Below are 20,635 nucleotides of genomic sequence, written 5' to 3' on the forward strand. Positions count from 1 at the left end.
TAATATTTCATAAATTTCACTTTGAATGAAACCAAGTTCTAGTGTTATTAGATAAAAATTTGTCACAGTCACCATAAATTGAGGTTTAGCCAAAATGTACCTACTTATTTAAATTACCAGCAATCCAACTTCAAGCAATTAAGTTGGATAGAGGTAAGAAATGAGAAAAATTTATGTAAAAATAAAAATGCATTCCTAAACAGCACTTTACATTTTCTGATTTTCTAATAGATTTTCCTCAATATACATTTAGATGGCCTTTTGGTGTTATTATTGGGTTGGATAGTGAAAAAGAAAAACCCAGCCTAGTCGACGGCATTTGAGTAATCTTTTAATGATACAGTTTTCTTGTTGGGATTTCACGTTCTATAAAAAACCAAAAATAATTCTCCGCCCTATTTGCAGGAAAAAATCGCTGCAAAGGCAGACCTAACAGATCCTTATTCTGGTCTTGATAATCTAAAGAAATAAAATACTTGACAGAGATAGAACATAAACAATAATTGACGTCATAATCGAGGGTGATTTAGCAAATGATCTCAGCATATTACAAAATAGGTCACTAATATCATACTAATATATAGATCTGCAACTTCAATGTATGAATTTAAATTAATTTTTAATAAGAAAGGGGATCAACACGTATGTAATCAAACGTTATGTCAAGGAATCGACAAAAATAAACAAATTACTTTTTAAACTACAAGGCGCAACCTTTTCGAGTTCAAGAAGTTTTCTTTGAGTGGCTAATCATTTGTGTATAAAAAATTATTATTTATGGTATTTGAATTTGACAAATTAATTTATTAAAAGGTGGTTTTGCACTAGACAATTTTCAGGGAATGCGATAGCAATGCATGAAATGTTACAGGCACACAAACTAGCAAAAAATATAGTAAAGAACCATATAAATTTCACAAATCACTGATGTTGGAAAATGAACATTTTTTAAAAGACTGGAGATTAAAAAATGATTATTTTTGAAACATTATAGCCTATAGAGCTGGCTGAAATGAGAAAAATTATTAAGAAATACGTACAGTATGCTAACTACCAAAACTATTAACTAATTAATTTATTAATCTCGATTTCCGAATACCGTCAGATTTCATTGAGTTTGCACAAAAATTGTAAGACAATGGGAGCTTAACATCAATTGCGTAATTGCAAAAATACTTGGAAAACTACAATTATACTTAATTATGATTCATCCTGTACATAAGATCACCCTGTAAGTCACTTTAACGGTCATGTCACTATCAGCTGTGACTGTCATAACCTCAAATTTAGGTATGTCTTATTTATTTACAATTCGATTAGTTTTATAGTATATAGCAAGTAATTTTTCTCATTATCATAATGAGACGAAGGGCTGGGGTCGGGGCGATACAAAAACAAAAACTCGAACAGGAAAAGTACAAAGATAAGGGCAACGAAATACAGGAAAATCAATTCGAGCAAATGACTAAGCAGTTAGAGGTCTTTCGAGTAAATTTAGAGGAATTCGCCACAAAGCATAAAAACGAAATACGTAAAAATGCGCAGTTTCGTAAACAATTTCAGGACATGTGCGCGTCTATCGGCGTCGACCCGCTCGCTTCTGGCAAAGGGTTCTGGTCGGTGTTAGGCATCGGCGATTTCTACTACGAATTGGCCGTGCAAATTGTGGAAGTGTGTTTAGCGACGTCGTACAAAAACGGTGGCCTAATTGGTTTAGGCGAACTACGTACACGTTTGATCAAGGCACGCGGACAGGGCAAACAGCACCAGGAAATTAGTCAGGACGATTTAATTTGTGCCGCGCGAAAGTTGAAGATATTCGGCAGTGGGTTTTCTGTTGTTAGTGTCGGTAAAGGACAGTACATGGTGCAGTCGGTTCCCGGCGAATTGAGCATGGATCATACGGCAATCATCGAACGAGTAGCCAACTCGAATAAAGCGTTCACTTCTGTGTCTATGCTGCGAGAAGAGTTGAATTGGGAGGCAACGAGGGCCCAGAAAGCTTTGGATCACTTGTTGTTGGAGGGATTGGTTTGGATTGATCTACAGGATGTTACAGAGAAATTGTATTACTTTCCTAGTTTATTTACAGCTTGTATTAATGCAACTAATTAAATTGTGCCGACGCTTATATTGATTGCAGTTATGTAATGCTCACTACTTTGTATATATGTATAAATTATTTTATTAAATGCAATTGCCATTATAATTTTATTGTCTTATATCGACTGGTTACATTCACTTTGGAATTTGGATGCTAAAAATTAGCACTGAAATGTAGTAGGGGGGGCCACATATAATTTGCTTAATCAAATTCCATTTAGTGCAGGAATATGCTTGTTATGTAGAAAAAGGCCTACAAATGTAGTACGTTCAAGGAGGGAATCCTAACTTTTTGGAAGGGAGTCAAAATTTTTTTGTAAATTTATCAGTTCCTATAATAGTCCAAGTAGAACTTTACATTGGCCAGAGCATTAATTGAGGTAGTAGCCAATTTTTATGTGGTAGGAAACGCTGCTGGACTGGAACCCACATTTGCAAATATGAAAAACCGAGTGAAAAACGCAGAGAAGTGGCATCATAGTAGGTATTTGAAAAACTAATTTTTTTTCACATTTTGGTTTTTTGATAATCACTCAAAAAATTTTTGAAATAGATCATTCATGACTTTTTTCAAATTCGCGACATTTTGAGCTCGGAAACCAGCTCTATTCGATTTTGGTTTCTGAGATACCTATAATTCTTCAAAAATGTTTATAAAAGGTGAAAATTTTTAAGACGTTTCGAGCTAAATCGTGGCCAATTCAGCGCATGACAAGAGATCATAATCCCAGTACTCCACAGTGGCGTAGCATACCAAATGGCGCCTCTAGGGCAAGCATGCATTAAAATTGCGCCCTTTTGTAAATGACATTGATATAAAACAATTGATACGAAGGTAAGTTATATTTGCCTTCAGAGCCATACTATTTCTTTTTTACCTTTGCTTTGATTTTTACACAAAAAGTGTAATTTCTAATATTTTAAAATTTAAATCAAAGTGCGCGTAGTTTTTATTTGCATACGTTGTTTTTCTAAATACCTATATTGTGATAGTTCATAAAAAAATCAGAACACCGCAAATAATATATTTGATAAATAAACGAGAGAAAATAACGATTGCCGGTAGAAAGTGGGCACACAATTTCATATACCTACTCTTGTTCTACAGCCGACATGTTTTTTTTAATAATTTAGTGTCAAGGAGAAAAGGGGTGCATACTATCAATCACATTACGTTACGATTTTCAAAATAATTACCTTTTTAAATCATTCTAAGCGCGATTGAGAAAAAAACTGTTTTTAAAATAATTGAAAAATACTTAATTTTGTGTAGCTACAGTGTACGAAACTTCAGTAAACACTGCACTTAAATCATATTCGTCCTGAATTTTTGGGTTTCGAATATCAAATACACAAATTATTGTAATCATTTTATTTATAAAACTCATTTCCACACCACCATGAGGTAGAGTCATTGGCGCGTTTTTTTTAACGTGGTATCCCCGGTACGCCTAATCCACTCACATGTTTTGAACCTTCATTCCACTTTTAAAAATTCCAGATCAAATTGATGAATTTTAATTGGGACGTCGCGTATTCATTTCACGAAAAGAAGTACAATAGATATTGTATTTATTGCATAATTAATGAATAGGAATGTGCGAAAAATTAGGAGATAGGATTCGTAATGATATAATAAGGTAGATGGACGAAGTAGATGAAGTCTCAAGGAAGGTTCAGGAGCGAAGAATGCAATGGATTGGACAATTGACATGCAATGAGGAGAGAAGAGAGATGCTAGAAGAAGGGTCAGTAGAATGCAGGTGGAGGGGAGAGGCCGGAGAGGATGATCAAGAACAAGGTGGGAGGATGTGAAAGAGATGAGAGATGAAGAGGATGTGTGGGATAGGAGGAACAGCGAGCTCTCATAGAAGAGAGAAAAGCTGTAAAGAATATAAATAATGAGTTTCTCTTTAGAGACCCAAAAAGTTTGTTAGATAGTAACAGTAATGTTACCTATAAATATGGCTCATTTTTGGGACCCTAAATGCAATCGAAAATTATTTCATGTACCGATAATCCCAGGGATGAATTGATCTCCTAATTCGTTTCGGAATGCTTATCTACTATATCTTTAGCCAGGGGGTGTGTCCTAAACTTTTATAACGAATGTGAACGTGAAATGGCGCTACCAACAAATTTAACCATCAATAAAGACAGAAACTAATGAAAATACTTCTATTACTAATCTGGTATGAAAATAATATATTGCACTTAAAATACTAATAACTCATTACTCAATTGTGTGAATTGGTCGCATTTCGATTTAGTAATCTATTTATAGTTTGTTTAAGTTTGTTTCTCAGATACTTGTTATTATTTTTTAAGTCTGTAACTTGAGCTTCATATTTACGTAGAACTCCGTGAACCTCCTCTTTCCATTTTTTGTTTAAATTTATTTGCATTTCCAAGTACGACTGAAGTTTACTCTGAACCGCTTTGCCATTACGTTCAACTGCGTCTAACTTCGATTTTAGCTTTTTAATGTTATCGGTGGCCAACTGAAGGTTTTCGTTGCACATTTTAAGCTGTTTCTGTAAGAGTCTCCGTTCGTTTTTGAGAGAGAGTTGTTCCGCATCGCGTGTTTTGATGTCGTTTTGGTAACTTTCACCCATTTGTTCCATGTCTAATTTCAGGCTCTCTTTTTCCGCTTCGACTTTGAGCAGTTTTTTCTCGGACAGTAACTGTAAGGGATGTTAGCTCAAATGGGCAGGTGTCTACACTTACCAGTTTTTGAAAGGTCGACTCTAAGTTCTTTTCGAGCACCAGTAGTTTGGACGTGTGACTTTCATCGACAAACAAGTTCCCCTTTTTAGCTTTCTCAACCTCATTCTCCAGTAATTTGCAGTCGTACGTTGACTTTTGCAATTGAAGGTTCTTTTCATTCAGCTCCTCCTTTAAACTACCAACGCTGGTTTGGGTCTCCTTCAATTTAATATCGCACACCTGCTGAACAGCTTCAACTTCGTTTTTTAATCGCGCGTCTGCTTTATCCATTAATTCTGATAAGATCTTGGAAATCCTTGCAGCCTCCTCTGTAAGTAGGTATCGTTAGCGCATCTAGATAAAAAATATGACACTCACCCCTCGCTTGGCTTTCCCGAAATACCGCAGCATCTTTCTCGAAAAGCGCGGTTTCCACAATCTGCACGGCCTCCGTTACCTTTTCCTTAGCTGTGCGCTCTTTGGCCTTCATTTCTTGAATTACGTTATCCTTCATTTCTAGGCTCACTTGTAATTTATCTCGAATTCTAGTACTGTCTCGAATCTTCGACTCGAGCTTTTTTACCTCGTTTTCCAGTCGATTCATCTGCTCAGTGGTAGTCTGTTGGAAACTGATCGCCTTTTCAAGTTCCGCACGCTTCTGATCTATGGTTTGACTTGAGGTTTTGAGAATTGTTTGAATTTTCGTATGGGAATTTGTCAGTTGTTCTTCTAGATGTTGTATCTCTTTTTCGTAACTTTGCTTCATCTAAGTGTGAACGGATGGTGGCTAGTTTGAATCGTCTTATTTGAGAGTACGTACCCGTTGAACTTGAGCTTTTGATATAAAACCATGACTCTTTCCGGCGAACAGGTTCAGTTCTTCTTCCAGATGATCGATGTTTTTTAACGAATTTTGCCATAGTAGTACTACTGTTTCCTTTTCCTTTAAGAGAAACCAAACTGTTATTAAATAATAGTGTACTTTGTGTATGTGCAAATGCCGAAAGGGTGACACACGTGTCTTGCTTAGCATCATTTTAGACCGTTTAGGAAATTACATCCGTTCTTAGCATTCATTACTCGTTACTAAAGGAACTGGATTTAATTGTGCTGATGGTTCATTGGATAGTACGTTTGAACAAACTGTTCGAGAAGTGAAAAAGCAAACATGAAAAAGGAGCAACTCCCGCAACGTGATAACAAATTCAAACGGATAATAGAGGACGTCAAAGACAAAGCAAAAGAATGGAACTAAACGAACATGGGACATCGGCGTCATTTTTGGGATTTTAGATGATTGTAGAAATTTAGGAAGGAGCGACACAATTAACGAAAGCCAGAAGACAAAAAATAGGCATGTAAATCTGGAAGAAGGAATACCAAAAAGTACGCAGAAAGTGCAACATCGGCCATGTGGAATATGTGGATGATGAGGGTAACTGTGAAAATTTAGTTGGCCTGGGCAAAGAAAACATTTCAGAATTGCATCTGAATTCAGGTGCAACACTGAACACTTATTTGTTCAAGTACATATATTTGCCAATTTTCTTAGGTGGCCCCTTTCCAATTGCCCTACCTTTAACCATGGCATAGTGGTTTTGGCACAAAGAAGAACGTTGCTTTCCTTAATTACTAGTACTCCACTGCAACATGAAGTTGAAAATGTTGAAGTAGAAATATATGGAACGTGATACCATATATAATTTTCTAGAGTTTGCTCATGAAATCAATATTATGCAAGAGATAAAGATGCAAGTTAAGAGGAGAATAGGAGTGTGGTAGGTGCGAGTATAATAATGTACATATAACAATGCGGAGAAACCGCTGAAGGATTAAGCGCCGCTCCTGAGCGCTTTTTCCGCTCTTGAGCACTTTTCCCGAGCGCTTTGTTTTTCATGGCTATTGGCGTCAAGATTACGGAGTTATATAGATCAAAATTCAGCCCTTTTCAATGGCTGGACCTAACTTTTGGGTCAGCTTGTTTTGAGAAATAGATGTGTTTGATTAATGAAATTTAGAACCATCTAGGATTGTTAGTAAGAAAACAATTCAACTGTTGTCACCAATAATCATAAGTTCAGACATTTAAAGAAGTTCTCCTTTTATTTAAAAAGTGGTATCAAATAAAGAAAGTTTCCTGTTCAGTAACAAGAACAATAACAACTCCCAACGTTTCGCTATATTGGAAATTTCTCCCCAGAGTCTTCAATTACAAGTAGATTTGAAAACAGTAGCCTTCGATCCAGCCGATTTCTATATAAAACACTATACCCTGAACCGAGTTGTTAATGAATTACTTCATCTTTTCGAAATAATTAGCAAATGCTTTTTCTACACACAGAAAATTGACTTTTGTAACGTCGACAGTCCCAGTTTGTAAACAGGATGGTGGGGAGATTCATGTCACCATTCTCATTGTGAAAATGGAGATCCATGTTTCATTATCCGGTGTAAAATGCTTAAATTTAAAAATAAGGACGGCTATAATTACATTCCTGTGGGTATTGACTACTTTTACGGTTGAAAAATTAATATTAGAATGCCCGCATACCGACATACTTGTAGAAATCCACATTTCGCGAAATGGGAACTTGTTCATAAAGACAACCACATGCCAACGAAGAACAAAATTAGGTATCGAACTATATTATCTTACCGAAGATACTGGGCGCATTATTATTGCATGTACTTATATTTGACCATCTGCCACACTTCCGGAACAAACCCTAATTTCAAACAAACGGGCGCCTACCTGTAGAGTCAACGACAGCTGGTTTTTTAAATTATGAACTAAACAATTCTCCAAATTTTGTTTGTCGGTAACTTCAAACTGAGCTTTAGCATCCACAACCTCTCGTATCGCCACCGAAAGTGCTTTGTTCTCCTTAATTAAGGTAGTAATTTCTGCCCTCAAACGCTCTTGCTCGTGCTAAAACCAGAAAATTGAAAATAAACTTTACTTAGGAGCGCCTAAATTTGTACGGCATAAAACTGGAGTTGGTTCGTCAACGTTTCAATTGCCACTTCGTACTCTTGGATCAACGGTGTGAGGTACCTAAAAATTGAGTAACAATAATGGTATTGCAAGTCTCGAGCTCACCCATAGTCCTTTTCCATACTACAAATTTGTGTACTAAAGCAGAGCTGTCAGTGTCGCGCTTGCGAACTAAAAATCACAATGTCTCCCTTCAATTGTCGCGAATTCCATTGCTCCACAATGATGCCAGTCAGTGTTATTTACCACGTAGACCTCGATGAAGCTAAGCAACTGACGTTATTTGGTTATCTGTAGGTTTTCGCCGAGTTAAATACGATCACAACACATAATTGCGGTAAAATCAATAAATGGACGGCGGGAACTGTGCGAATTTGAATCTAAAATAACAATGGAGTAAGTCTCGTTGATTTTCAATTGGGTGTACAGATTAATTGCATTGTAGCACAAATCTCTATATAGACATTAAGGAAACGCAATGGCCAATAGTGTACCGTCCCGAGTACAATGTGCGTTTTTTTGGTTTGGAGAAGCTGCACCCGTTCGACGCGGGAAAGTGGGGGAACGTCTTTCAGCACCTGAAGAAAGCCGGTCTGATAGACGAAGACACCGTCACTAAACCAAACGAAGCATCAAAAGAAGATCTTTTGGTCGTGCACACCAAGAAATACCTACGTAGCCTTCAGGTATGCTTCTTTGCGATTGCGCCACCTTTTATCGTAGAGGTTTTTCAGTACAGTTTAAATGTTGCTCGAATAGCAGAAGTGCCTCCTCTAGTTCTTGTGCCAAATTGTTTAGTTCAGAGCGGTTATTTGAAACCGATGAGATTCCAGACGGGTGGCACCATTCTTTCTGGAAAACTGGCCGTGGAGCGTGGATGGGCGATTAATATCGGCGGAGGGTTTCACCACTGCAGGTCGGATTTGGGAGGAGGATTTTGCCCGTACGCCGATATAACGTTGTTGGTACAGTTTCTTTTTATTCATTACCCTTTGAGTGTTCAAAATGTGATGATCATCGACTTGGATGCCCATCAGGTAGTCACCGTGGAAGTTTAGCTTTCTTAAAGTGTGCTTTCTAGGGCAATGGTTATGAGCGCGATTTCAAAGATAATAGAAATGTCTACATTATGGACGTTTACAATAGGAACATTTACCCCTTCGACAGGGTTGCGAAGAATGCCATCAACAGGCGTGTGGAATTACAATCTAGGACCAGAGATGAGGAGTATTTGAATAAAGTTGAGAAGTAAGTAGAATTATTCGGTTAGCATATTTTTGATGAAGGTTCCAGGAACATCAACGAGGCGTTAAATGAATTTCTTCCAGATTTTGTGATATATAACGCGGGAACCGATATACTGGAGGGGGACTCCTTGGGATGCTTATGCGTGTCTCCACAGGTACGCAATTTTCTCTTCAACCTAACTTCAGTTCGAAGTTTTCAAAATTAAACCTTAAACCTTAAACTAAAGAAAGAAAAGTCAGCAAAATACCTAGCAATTGGCCAACCAATTCGCATAGAGCCTCAGTTAGTTAATTTGATCACACAAACAGAAATTGCGTGATTATTTGCAAGCGTGATTGGTTAGAGTATTTTTTATGTTTCAGGGAATCATACGACGAGATGAACTGGTATTTACGAAGATAAAATCCAAGCATATTCCTCTAGTAATGTTGACCAGCGGAGGATACTTGAAGAAAACCGCAAGCATTATCGCCACATCGATTTTAAATCTGCACGATTTAGGGTTAATACACGGCCCCGTTCCTCGTTACTAACTTCCACTACATCTGTATAGCTTCCCAACTATTTTTCTAGAGAGCTTCCATATTTTTAATAAATTGTATAAGATGTTCTACATTATGTATTATAAATAGGAATAGTTATCTTGTAGATTTATTAAACTGCTCAAAAAACGCAGCAGTTGGTTTATTGCGATATACAATTTTGTTCATGTACTCCTCATGGTTTTTGTGTTCACTTGCTAATCTTTTGTTTTCCTCAGCTAAGGCGATGCGCCTTTCTCTGAAAGAAAATGAAGCACATTTACAAAGTGAATGGTATATACTTCATTGATCACCTTTCTTTTCTGGCTAATTCTTTGTCCATCACTGCTATTGTTTTCTGAATACCGTTGCTGTATTCGTCCCATTCTCTCTGAAAACGAATTTCATCGGCTCTTCGTTTCTGGAAGAAGTTCAAAATATGTTTAGAAACTTAATCATTGTAACCATAGTATATTTGACCCAAATATCGAGTTTGAAACACAAAGGGTAGCTGGGGCGAACAGCATTTAAAGAAAATGATGCTTCCAAAATTTTAGAGATAGGGAATGCTTACTTGAGCTTCTTCCACTTGGGCCAATTGCTGCTTTCTAACTTCCTCACGTTCTTCCTCTGACATTCCTTTATAAAGAAACCCGATCCTCCGATTCGGTCCCATGTTACTGAACGAAACGTCAGGATTCTCAGTCATCATATCACTCGTCATGTTGTTATACATCTGAGCCATATTATCCTCTTTCTCTTGCCGGTTTTTCTCTTGTTGTACGCAGTAGCGTTCATCTGCCTAAAATAACAATGATAATCCAGATGGAAGCTTTGCTTGCTAAAATACCAAAGCCCTATTGAACATACAGCACGCTCGCTCCAACCTCTTCCTGCATTCTCTCTCCATCATATCCAACTCTATCGCTCTCTGATCTCTTGCAATTACAGCAGCTTTATACGCTTCATCAGCCGTCTTCCGTTCCTTATCAGCACTTTCACGCTCTTCCATTTGCTGCTGAAGCCACGACTGCGTTTGCTCCATTTGTATTTTCTTCCTCTCCTCTGATGACAAATCTTCACCCTCAAACCTAAGTTCTGTAATTGAAAGTTACAAAATAGACTTCACTTACTTTTGAAATGAAGAAATGCCAAGTCTGGGATCAGCATCGTGTACCCTAGCAGGCAAAGCGCGTTTGATCGCCTTCGGATCGTTCAAATCAAACTCTCTTCGGTCTTCGTACTTTTGAAAGTTACTGCGAAAATCGTTAATTTCACGCGCCAACTTTTGACGCTCCTAAAACTTGGCGCTGATTATGAAACAGATTTGTAATTAGTCAGCTAACCTCATACTCCTTACGTCCTAAAGCGAGTGCAATTTGATCACTCTTTATTAACTGTTCATCAAAAATTTGGTCAATCTTCCTCTTCTCAGCTTCCAATTTCTTTTTCTCCTCAATTTGTTGTTCCAGCGCCTTAATGTCGGTCTAAAAGCAAACGACAGTGAAAACTTCTTGTCACCACCGTAACACTTTACCCCAATTATGCGTTGCTTAGGATTGAAAATTCTCTTCTTGCGTTCCTCTTCGATAGCTCTACGTCTTTCGATCGCCGCCGCCTCTCTTCGATCTTTCTCCGTCATTAATTGAAATTGTAACATTTCGCCGAAGACTCTACCTATTAAAAATTTTTATTACAACGTAAATGACGTTGACGTCTGTTACCATAGAATGTTTGACGCGATGCACTAGTTGCATTACCCACCCCTTTGTGTCGTTTTGTTTGATCGAACAATGAGTTTTTTTTAGGGGAACCTTGCATGTAGACAAGGTTTTTTTCACTTTTCGCGTATCAAATTATTTACGTAAAGTAAACAACTTTAGAATAGTGCAATGGCATGCACGAGGGTATACGTTATCATAATTCTATACTAATAGTTATTTGTACAAGTTTTGAAAGTGATACTTTTTTTCATGAATTTGCAGTTTGATTAATGAGGGCCAAGCCCGAGTTAATCAAGCAAATTCATGAAAAAAGGACACTTTCAACACGTGTTGTACAGGAAATTTTTTTGCATAGTGATCCTTAAGAATCCACAATTGAATAATTTTATTGACATTCGCATTTCGCAATTTACTGTCACTCAAAAATGGATGCTATTGTTCATAGACAGGACTAAACTCCATGGAAACGCATAGTAAAAATCGTGAAAAAAAGTACCACTTTCCATACGATTTTTCACTTATAATTGCACAAGAGGTTTGTATTTTACCGAGTAAATTTGGGTTGTTTAGGTAATGAAAATCTGTTGCCTAGCAATTAGACGAGAAAAACTGTCAACTAATAAAAATGCGACACCGCAGGTGGAGCATTTTTAGGTTGACAGTTTTTCGAGTTCAATTGCTAAAAGGAAACAGATTTGAATTGCAACAACCCAAATTTACTCGGTTTAAATACAAACCTCGAGTGTAATTCGGCAGGACAATTTAACGAACAAGAAATTCGCCAAACTAGTCAATTATTGACAGACGTCAAGCTAATCATATGGGAAAGGATAATGCGATAATAAATTGTTCCAAAATGAATAAGTGAAAAAACCACTAGTGCATTTGTCGCTGGAAAAGTTGCAGGTAACTTTTGCCGCTGTCAAAGTGATAATTACACTGCGGCTTATGCGATTTTTTATACATGAGTTGAATTGTCGTTGAAAAAAGTCCGGTAATTTTATCACTATGTAAAAAAATAGTTTCGCCCTTATTACTCAAGCAAAGTCATGAGAAAAAGACACTTTCAACACGTGTTGTACCTACACGAAATTTTTTTGCATAGTGTTCCGTAATTACCCATAATTGAATAATGTCAGTTTCATTCGCGATTTACTGTCAATAAATTGAAGCTTATATGTTCATAGATAGGACCTTAGTGTAAAGCTTACACTATGATAGGACTAAGCACTATGGAAACGCATAGTATAAATCGCGAAAAAAAGTAATACTTTCCATGCGATTTTTTGCTAAAAAAAGTCGGGTAATTTGTTGACTATGAAAAAAACTATTCATAATTATAATGTTCCGGAAATACTTTTTTTAAATATCCTTTAGTTGACAAAAAGTGTCATACAGTGACACAAATGCTATTTATCGGTTAAAATACCCTTCACTTATTCTGCATACAGAACAAAGATCAACAGCACAAAAAAAGCAAAATTCAGTAATGAACTTTAATCACGATCGAAGGTAATTCCCGAAAAGTAAATACTAAAGAATTAAGGATCAGGTAAATAAATACAAAGGGGATTATTAAAATAGGCGACATGGTTAGTAACAAATTCACACAAATTCATCATGCATCATATATGAAGTAATTATGTCGAATATGAAATTTCCTGATCAAATTGCGAATGGAAAGTTAATTGCAATTCGTGAGAAACTGAATGTTGAGGAATCTTTAAAAAAATAGTTAAAAATTTACAATAGGGTATATTACACAAACAAATGATATCAAAAATGGCCTAAAATGAAATAAGAGAGAATTCCCTAATGCAATCCGAGGTTTTAGCTCATCGTAAATGGGGAGCACACGTCAAGACACTACTTGACATCTAAAGGGTAATACTTTACAAGTCCCATCGCCTCACTTCATACCCATTCCCTAGCTCTCCAGCGAAAACTGAACTACTATCTAAAGGTATCACTAAATGATAATCACCCGAACCATCGCCTACTTACACAAAACACTACCCGTACCCGTTTGAACATACAGGGTGCCCATTATATGTATGGAATATAGTATATATCTCGGTGAATATCAACTGTATATTGTTTAACATTTCATTTCCCATAATAATTCAATTGTTTTTATTTCAGAAAACAAATGAGTAACGAATAACAATTGATTTTTTGCAGCTTTTCATTAGGTTCATTTGATAGAATTTTTTTTCGGTGATATAACATTTTAGGTAGTACCCTTATGGTGAACATATTGAACATTCATTGCAATGAAACCCATTTTACTGCTAATTTCGTTCTGCCTTCCAGGTTTAATAAGAAACGTACACGTTCATTTGTTTTATTTTGACGTAGGATATCTGGATTAATATTTATTAATCTAATTATAATAAATTGTGTTGAAAAATATTCTTGGATAAGGGTACTAAAATGTTATATCATCAAAAAAAAATTCTATCAAATGAGCCTAATGAAAAGCTGCACTACCATTTAAATATTTAGTTTTTTTTTGTTAATTGTTAAGTTTTTGTTAAATTGTCTTAATGAATATTGACTTTATTGGTACCACTGGAAAGAATTTTCCAGTAGCTTTCCAACGATGTGTCACAAGTATGGGGTTACCATTTGGGATTATTGAAGAGGGGGGACTGGGGGGTTAAGGGGGAGTGGGGGATTGTCACTCATAACGTCATTCTGGTTCCCCCTCGATACCCGAAACGGTTTTGCGCGATTTTCAATATCTTCTTTAGTTTGGAAAATATGGCCGACTGAAAGTTTTAAAATTGACACCCCGTATACAGAAAAATTTATAAACTGCGATATATAAACTTTTACCCAGAAAATAGAAAAGCAAATCCAAATGGCCTTTAAAGCGGAAGGCTTAGGGAGAGTTTTAGTGGGCATGCTCGGGTAATTGCGGAGTCCCACACTACTCCGAGTTTTCTCATTTCGGAGCACTTCCTTACGAAACAAGTTGTAAATCAGCATATGCATGATTAAAAGCACATTTATGGTAAGGCAGATTCGTATTTGATTAGCAAAGTTGAAAATTATCGATCTCAGGAGTAGTCCAACTCAAAATAGAGCATGCACATCTACACGATAGCAGAAAGCTTTTAGTGAAAATGTGAAGTTGCTAGCTATTGTAATTGTTGAGATCTCAGCCGGACAGCCAGCCAGCTAACCAGCCATAAAGAAAATAATAACTTGTTATATAAGACCAAGCGACAAAGACGGTCGGTGGGGATGAATGGGGGCTAATTGCTGTTGGATGACGACTAATTTGATTTCTTATTTGGTGACGAACGAACGAATGACACAAATTGGTGGCTTTGGTGTATTTCTAGCACGCAATCCACCCTTCTTTATTCCCTTCTTCTTTGCGCATGGTTGTTCGAAGCCCATTCTCAGTTGGGAAGGGAAAACGGAGGGTAGTGTGGTGGTGAGTGGTAAATAAAGAAAGCAAATGTTAAGGAAAAATTAAATTACAACGGGACGCAACACTCATAAGTCAATTGTGAAAAGGAATTAATGGTTTTTTTGGAATCATATTTAAGATAATTATAGAGGACATTGACTGCAAACCCTTTTAATTAAAAAAAATGTACCAAATTCCTTGCAGAAAAGCTTCCTAGCTCAAAAATCGTTCTTCACCGTTTAACGTCTTCGCACTGTTCTTTTACTTTTGTTTGTGTTTATTACTAATAATTCATTTATTATCTAAAATCAGTAAACACAAAGCTCCTTATTCAATTCAATCGACACGTAAGAATAAGAATGACATTTAACAATTTATCCCGTAAGTAGAGGGTACGCCACCCTCATTAAGTTGTCAATGACCTTCTTTTTTGTCGGCGGCCTAGTGCAGATGTTATAGCATAGATGGGTTAAGCTCTACTTTTCTTTACAGTATTAATTAAAAGATTTTAGTGTTTAAATCTATGATATTAATTAGCCATTATAAAAACTGCAGTATATATTTGGACCAAAAGGAATGCTAAGCTGCTAAGATAGTTTTTTAACTTTGACATTTTTTTCTCCGCTTTTTTTTAGAATAAAACGTAGCATAATTTTGTTGTACACAAAAAAGAGTCTTTCGAATAGTTTAATAAAAATATTGTTGTTGATTTGCAAAAAAGGTGTATTATGTCACGGCGCTAAAAAAAGTTTTTGACAGTTTTATATCCTTTATGATGCCTAATGTACATTGGCAAAATTTTAACGAATTCTAACAGTTTTCGCGAAAAAAATTGTTTAGTTTTTTAACTTTGACATTTATTCTCTGTTTTTTTGTAATAACACCTGGCACAATTTTTGTATGTTCGATGACGTTCGGCATCACTCCAAATTTTTTTTTCAAAAATCCGGCTCGTTATTTTTCGTTTCAGTATGCCTAGTATACAAAAAAATTTGAATAAAATCCGTCGAGCCGTTACCTCTAAAAATTGCCAACGTACGTACGTCCACACGTACCTACATACGGACGGAAAAAATAAAAGTTGCTTAAAATAATCTAAAACGTCGACTTTTGTAGAACTTTTAACATGTCCAAAAAACGGTGATCGCAATAGCAATAGCCATTGAAACGATAATGCCGAAATAAAAATGATTTTCTATTATTGCGAATCGAAGTCAAAAAGAAAGAGAGCAATATACAAGATTTGAATGAAATACAGCGGATTGAATATTGAAACAGCAAGATCAACACATGCAAGACCTAAAGGCAATCTCGAGACACCGTTTCTTTAAAGAATACTATTATATTACCATTGAATATATTACCGAGGAAAAAGTAGCTGTTGTAAAAATGGAGAGTGGACAGCGCTGATAAGTAAGTAAAACTTAAGATACTTTCAAGTAAGTAGCTAATGGCCATTTGCACCGACCAATTTAAATTGAGCTTAGCTTAAGCGTAGCTTAAAAACTATGACAACGATGCGACAATGGTTGTCGGTTCGCCCTCATTAATCAAACTGCAAATTCATGAAAAAAAGTATCACTTTCAAAACTAGTGCAAATAACTATTCTGAAAGTAATTAAAGAAAGTAGCTTATATATAGTTACTTTATCAAAGTAACTTTCTCAGCTCTGAGAGTGGTGATAATTCCCGGAAAAGTCGGAGATGGACAATTAACAATTAATTCTTATAAAATTTAATGTTTTGGGGTTAGATTTGGATTGATTTCTTTGCCCCCTGTAAAATTAAAAAAAAACTATAAGCTATGAAATAGACTAAAAGTATCTTTTTCACATGTAACCCTCATTCTTGACACTTTTAATTGTTATATTGTCAGAACTGATTCGAATCGCATATCGTGCTACAAACTTTAATAATCATGGGCGTATGCAGGGAGGGGCAAGTGGGGGCAGCTGCCCCCCCCCCCCCTTGGTCTGGCCACAGGTTACGTTTTATGTTTGTAAAAAATATCTGTAAGAATTGTGTTTGTTGGCTTCTAATTCAAAACCTTTTCCTTTGAGATTTAAGCAATGAAAGAGGTTTTAAGCTATAAATTAGTCGGGCTGAGCGAAGTTATCGTTCACTAAACGCGCGTTAACACAAATCACTGTGCAGTCGTCGCCAGTGATGTTCCGTCTACCGATTTTTCGGTAGATCTACCGATTTGCCGAAAAATTCTACCGATATACCGAAATGGCCTTTATATCTACCTATTTATTTTCGCCCCGTGTTTTTTTTGCATATTTAATATAAAATTAATTGATATAAAAGGGGTAATAACTAATATTTTGAGATATAATAATTTTGAAGACGATTTTAGTAACTATTACCTACTAAAAATAAACATTATGTGTTTCATTAAACATTTTTTTCTGCCAATTTTATTTTTTGCCCCTCCCTAGCCCAAAACCTGCGTACGCCCAGGCGGCCCAGGTAAGGTTTACTGAAAAAAAATTCACAGACGAAAATAAAACACCCTGATGAGGTTCTGCGAGACTGGTAGACAAATAGAAGACCATGAAAATACTATACCCACCTACCATAGTGGAAGATATTTTGCTCTGAGCGACCGATTAATTGGGAAAAAAGACATAATAACTTATAAATCAATGTTAACAATGCAAATTAGTGTTTATTAAAGAAAATATACATAAAACATCAACAGTTTGTGAAAGTGGAAGGAGATCACTACATAAACATACAACTTTTATTTGTTTACTCACATTCCATGCTGGTTTTTGGTACATTCGTTTAGACACCCAATACATCAGTAACCTTCCCGAACTTGGAAAGCAAAATTAGTAATAATTACACTATTAAACATATATTTACTATCTCCCAGTTTTAGAACAACCGCTTATTGTGTTACAAGTACAAAACAATACAATGTTTAAGAAACGGGTTAGCTGTGCACATTTTATATATAATTTTGTGCAACCTTACATTTCTATGCATAGTTGACAGCATAAAAATAGGATTGATAAAAATATTAGTAAAGGAGCGTGTTTAACATTTATACAGGGTAAATGTACATGCTTTTATATACACATATTAGTACATAACGGTTATTTACAGTTAGTTGAGAGAAAAAATTAAACCTTTTTAATGTTGTTGCTAAGTGTAGCCATCAAACTTTTCTGGTCATTACAACAAGAAGTGATTCTATTAAGAAGTTTGATCCCACTTACCGATATATCCTAATATACTTTGGAAAGGGTTAAGTTTAAATCTAGTAGGAAAGTTTGATCGAAACACTTTAAGGCATTAGCAAGCGGTGTTAGAGGCGACTCTCGACGTTTCCTGTGCAAGTGAAATATAGCAATAATGTACAGTTTAAGGCAATTTTCCTTACTTAAAGTACGTACCTACATTTTCCCTCTACTGAATTTAGCTTAAAGCGTTAAACGAAGAAACGCAAATTGCATTTCTAAAATTTAAATCATGAGAAATTTCTTTTATTGCTAAATATTTCGGAGACGACTCGGCCGCCTTTTATTACGAGGGTTCGGAACACAGTCCGATATCTTTAAGCGCAGCTTCGACGTGATCGGCCAGATCTTTGTCAGGTGAAATATCGGGATGATGGTATCCGGTTAGAAAGTGACATGTACCGGGAATATGTGCCGGGAAGTCCTTCGGGAGACATTCACGGGGTCGCTCTTCAAAGCTAAAGCCGGGAGATTGCACGAGACGCCTAAAATAAATATAAATGAAATGGATCTAAAGTATATTTACATTACGGCAGATTGGGCTAAACTTTTTCTCGAGTCTGTGTACTTTTATACTTACACGAAAGTTGTTGGGCTGATGTTTATTCGAAGGGGCTCGCTGCCGGATTCGAATTTATTTGCGACTGTCACATTGTGTCCAAACATGCAATAACGTGGCATCTTTACACCGACGATTCCGGCCAATACCGTCCCAGTGTGTATACCAATTCTCATCTAGAACAACGGCAGATTAGCTTTACTTTACAACATTTCGGTTGACATTATCCACATATAGGGTTTCTCAATGCAGGCAAGGTAAGTGACGCGAATGATCAGATCATTATCAGATAGCAAACTGTCAGAGGAGTTGATGAAGGTAATCAGCTTTAATGCTGTCAGTTCTTTTAAACCGCTCAAGATAAGGTTTCGATTAATTATAGGATGAAACAGTCAGCGATTTTTTAGGTTGCCAGACGTTATCACTTTTACCGCCTTTTCCCAGTCGACTCATTTTTTATTGTAACATAGAGAGATTTTATTTTCTTACGTGAACTTGACAAGCAAGGAAAAGTCAGATAGGTATGCTAACAAATAGCAGAAGTGACACTTTTCTAAGAGCAAGTTGTCTTTGCACAAAAGTTCTTGTGTAACATCTACCGTTGGCGTTGGTTACACTCGAGCTAAGCAGTATTGCGAAAACTTACAGTTGCGGCAGATTTTTTTAAGGAATCTATACGTGATTTTTGAAGAAGACTTGTCACAGCACCCAATTTCGTCGGATAAATCTCCAAACGCTTTGCAACAAGTGAATTTGATGCATTTCCGTGTGTACAAATAAGGGAAGCAGTATACAGTGTCAAATATGAATCACCGTTAGTACTTAACTAGGTACAATAAATGGTCATATTCAGAAAAACGATTCATTAACATTTAATTCTCAAGATAATTATTGTCACGTGTACTGTGAATCAAGGCAAGGCAATGCATTTTGCAGTTTTCGCGACGAAATACGTGATACATGAAGACTTTCCTCTATACTGTCTTAATTGAAATCGAAGTTGATTATATTATTAAGAGGTAAAATGAACAATCTACCAAAAATATAGGAAATAAGACTATAGTTTTTCCTCAAACATTTATAGAAAGTCGACTTGTAGTGCGTTTTCGCCCGAAAAATGAATTTTTATTAAGAGCTGACAGAAATGAGAAAAATTACGATACTCTGAGAGATATGGTGGACAAACTACTACGAGTATAAGAAATAAAACATAAATTAATAGGTATGCATTCTTAATGAAAAAATTCAGAAAAAGGAAATATAACTATAATATTCATTAAATTTGTTATTGTTGTTTTATAGGTTTCCTCTTTTTCAGCATTTTTGATTGAGGTTACATTAATTTGCATTGAATGTTTCATCTTTTTTGGGGCTTTGTAAAAGTTTAGTTGTGCGTAGATACGATAGTATTTTATCCAGATCGAATGTTTCATGTTACTTTCCATTTTTGCTAATTTTTAAGGAGTTAAATTAAATTAAATGTGTAATGCTTTGTTAGGGGTAGTCGTGTTCTAATGATTCGTTATGTAGATTTTATTTGAAAATAAGCAAAATGTACAGTGTGTTCCTGTTAGAGAGCGACTCATAATTTGATACGATAGGATTAGAGGAGAGAGTCAAGATTAACGAGCAATAATTTCCATTCTTTTGGGAAAAAGACTCCCTCACCGCCTTGCTTTATATATTCATTTTTCTAGGCTTAAGCTAGTTCAGTAAGCATAGTAGTGGTACAGTACACTTAATGTAACAAATAGTGTAAGGTGGTAATAAAGGAATAATGGTAAAAAATGACCTCTTCAACTTGGCTTGTTGGATTGACATTGGTCGTCCTTTGAGACGGAACAAAAGGGTTCATACGAGAGATTTCGCAGGTTTCTTTAAGGAAAAGATTGTGGCTTGTGAAGCTTCAGCATCTTCGAGAAACACAAGGGCAGACCCTTTTATATTGTTACACATACGTTATATGTATTAATAAGTATTGGTATTTAAGTTTACTTTTTAGCGTAACTTAATATCACGGGAAGGCTTAAACAGAAAAGTAAGGAAAGGAAATTTTACAAAGGGTGCACTAGTGCAATTTAGAATAGTTATTTGTACAACTAGTTTTGAA

At 36.0% G+C, this 20,635-nt stretch overlaps 5 protein-coding genes across 6 annotated transcripts in view; 2 read left to right on the forward strand and 3 right to left on the reverse strand.

Moving 5' to 3' along the window:
* Positions 1 to 1,245: 1,245 nt before the first annotated feature.
* On the forward strand, positions 1,246 to 2,209 carry LOC116167736 (vacuolar-sorting protein SNF8). Its single transcript, XM_031483232.1, has one exon. It carries the CDS (start codon positions 1,360 to 1,362, stop codon positions 2,113 to 2,115), a length of 756 nt encoding a protein of 251 aa, XP_031339092.1. The 5' UTR covers positions 1,246 to 1,359; the 3' UTR covers positions 2,116 to 2,209.
* A 2,058-nt stretch (positions 2,210 to 4,267) lies between these two features.
* On the reverse strand, positions 4,268 to 8,102 carry LOC116167724 (CAP-Gly domain-containing linker protein 1-like). Its single transcript, XM_031483213.1, has 7 exons — positions 7,910 to 8,102; positions 7,792 to 7,864; positions 7,562 to 7,738; positions 5,630 to 5,752; positions 5,188 to 5,575; positions 4,831 to 5,138; positions 4,268 to 4,787 (listed from the first exon to the last, which is right to left on the reverse strand). The coding sequence occupies exons 1-7, from the start codon at positions 7,924 to 7,926 to the stop codon at positions 4,341 to 4,343; spliced, it is 1,533 nt and encodes a 510-aa protein (XP_031339073.1). The 5' UTR covers positions 7,927 to 8,102; the 3' UTR covers positions 4,268 to 4,340.
* On the forward strand, positions 8,102 to 9,723 carry LOC116167732 (histone deacetylase 11). Of its 2 annotated transcripts, none has more exons than XM_031483227.1 (6): positions 8,102 to 8,200; positions 8,250 to 8,490; positions 8,539 to 8,841; positions 8,886 to 9,052; positions 9,098 to 9,206; positions 9,415 to 9,723. In XM_031483227.1, the coding sequence occupies exons 1-6, from the start codon at positions 8,196 to 8,198 to the stop codon at positions 9,583 to 9,585; spliced, it is 996 nt and encodes a 331-aa protein (XP_031339087.1). In that variant the 5' UTR covers positions 8,102 to 8,195; the 3' UTR covers positions 9,586 to 9,723. The 2 variants fall into 2 exon arrangements, with proteins under 2 accessions (XP_031339087.1, XP_031339088.1); XM_031483228.1 differs by having other exon boundaries at positions 8,539 to 8,769.
* LOC116167726 (RIB43A-like with coiled-coils protein 2) lies at positions 9,658 to 11,500 on the reverse strand. Its single transcript, XM_031483216.1, has 8 exons — positions 11,298 to 11,500; positions 11,111 to 11,250; positions 10,920 to 11,060; positions 10,707 to 10,870; positions 10,424 to 10,664; positions 10,148 to 10,375; positions 9,888 to 9,994; positions 9,658 to 9,832 (listed from the first exon to the last, which is right to left on the reverse strand). Exons 1-8 carry the CDS (start codon positions 11,392 to 11,394, stop codon positions 9,691 to 9,693), a joined length of 1,260 nt encoding a protein of 419 aa, XP_031339076.1. The 5' UTR covers positions 11,395 to 11,500; the 3' UTR covers positions 9,658 to 9,690.
* Positions 11,501 to 17,369: 5,869 nt separating this feature from the next.
* LOC116167723 (head-specific guanylate cyclase) overlaps positions 17,370 to 20,635 on the reverse strand; it is a 263,401-nt gene continuing 260,135 nt past the window's right edge. The window contains exons 11-12 of the mRNA XM_031483212.1: positions 18,547 to 18,701; positions 17,370 to 18,451 (exon numbers count right to left, since the gene is read on the reverse strand). Of these exons, the coding sequence (XP_031339072.1) occupies positions 18,253 to 18,451; positions 18,547 to 18,701 (354 nt within the window). The 3' untranslated portion in view covers positions 17,370 to 18,252. The remainder of the gene's footprint in view (positions 18,452 to 18,546; positions 18,702 to 20,635) is intronic.

This window comes from Photinus pyralis, unplaced genomic scaffold, assembly GCF_008802855.1.
Source record: "Photinus pyralis isolate 1611_PpyrPB1 unplaced genomic scaffold, Ppyr1.3 Ppyr1.4_LG4, whole genome shotgun sequence".
Classification (NCBI taxonomy): domain Eukaryota; kingdom Metazoa; phylum Arthropoda; class Insecta; order Coleoptera; family Lampyridae; genus Photinus; species Photinus pyralis.

What these genes read in the sequence shown, in the direction of transcription:
- LOC116167736 (XM_031483232.1), top strand. Translation starts at nt 1,360, where the DNA reads ATGAGACGAAGGGCTGGGGTCGGGGCGATACAAAAACAAAAACTCGAA.
- LOC116167724 (XM_031483213.1), bottom strand. An exon ending in ACCAACTCCAGTTTTATGCC is followed by an intron (nt 7,739 to 7,791) that starts GTACAAATTTAG and finishes TTCTGGTTTTAG; the next exon opens with CACGAGCAAGAGCGTTTGAG. An exon ending in CAAAAGCTCAAGTTCAACGG is followed by an intron (nt 5,576 to 5,629) that starts GTACGTACTCTC and finishes GTTCACACTTAG; the next exon opens with ATGAAGCAAAGTTACGAAAA.
- LOC116167732 (XM_031483227.1), top strand. An exon ending in TATTTGAATAAAGTTGAGAA is followed by an intron (nt 9,053 to 9,097) that starts GTAAGTAGAATT and finishes TGAAGGTTCCAG; the next exon opens with GAACATCAACGAGGCGTTAA. An exon ending in GCTTATGCGTGTCTCCACAG is followed by an intron (nt 9,207 to 9,414) that starts GTACGCAATTTT and finishes TTTATGTTTCAG; the next exon opens with GGAATCATACGACGAGATGA.
- LOC116167726 (XM_031483216.1), bottom strand. Translation starts at nt 11,394, where the DNA reads ATGCAAGGTTCCCCTAAAAAAAACTCATTGTTCGATCAAACAAAACGA. An exon ending in TAGGACGTAAGGAGTATGAG is followed by an intron (nt 10,871 to 10,919) that starts GTTAGCTGACTA and finishes GCCAAGTTTTAG; the next exon opens with GAGCGTCAAAAGTTGGCGCG. An exon ending in GTATGTTCAATAGGGCTTTG is followed by an intron (nt 10,376 to 10,423) that starts GTATTTTAGCAA and finishes TTGTTATTTTAG; the next exon opens with GCAGATGAACGCTACTGCGT.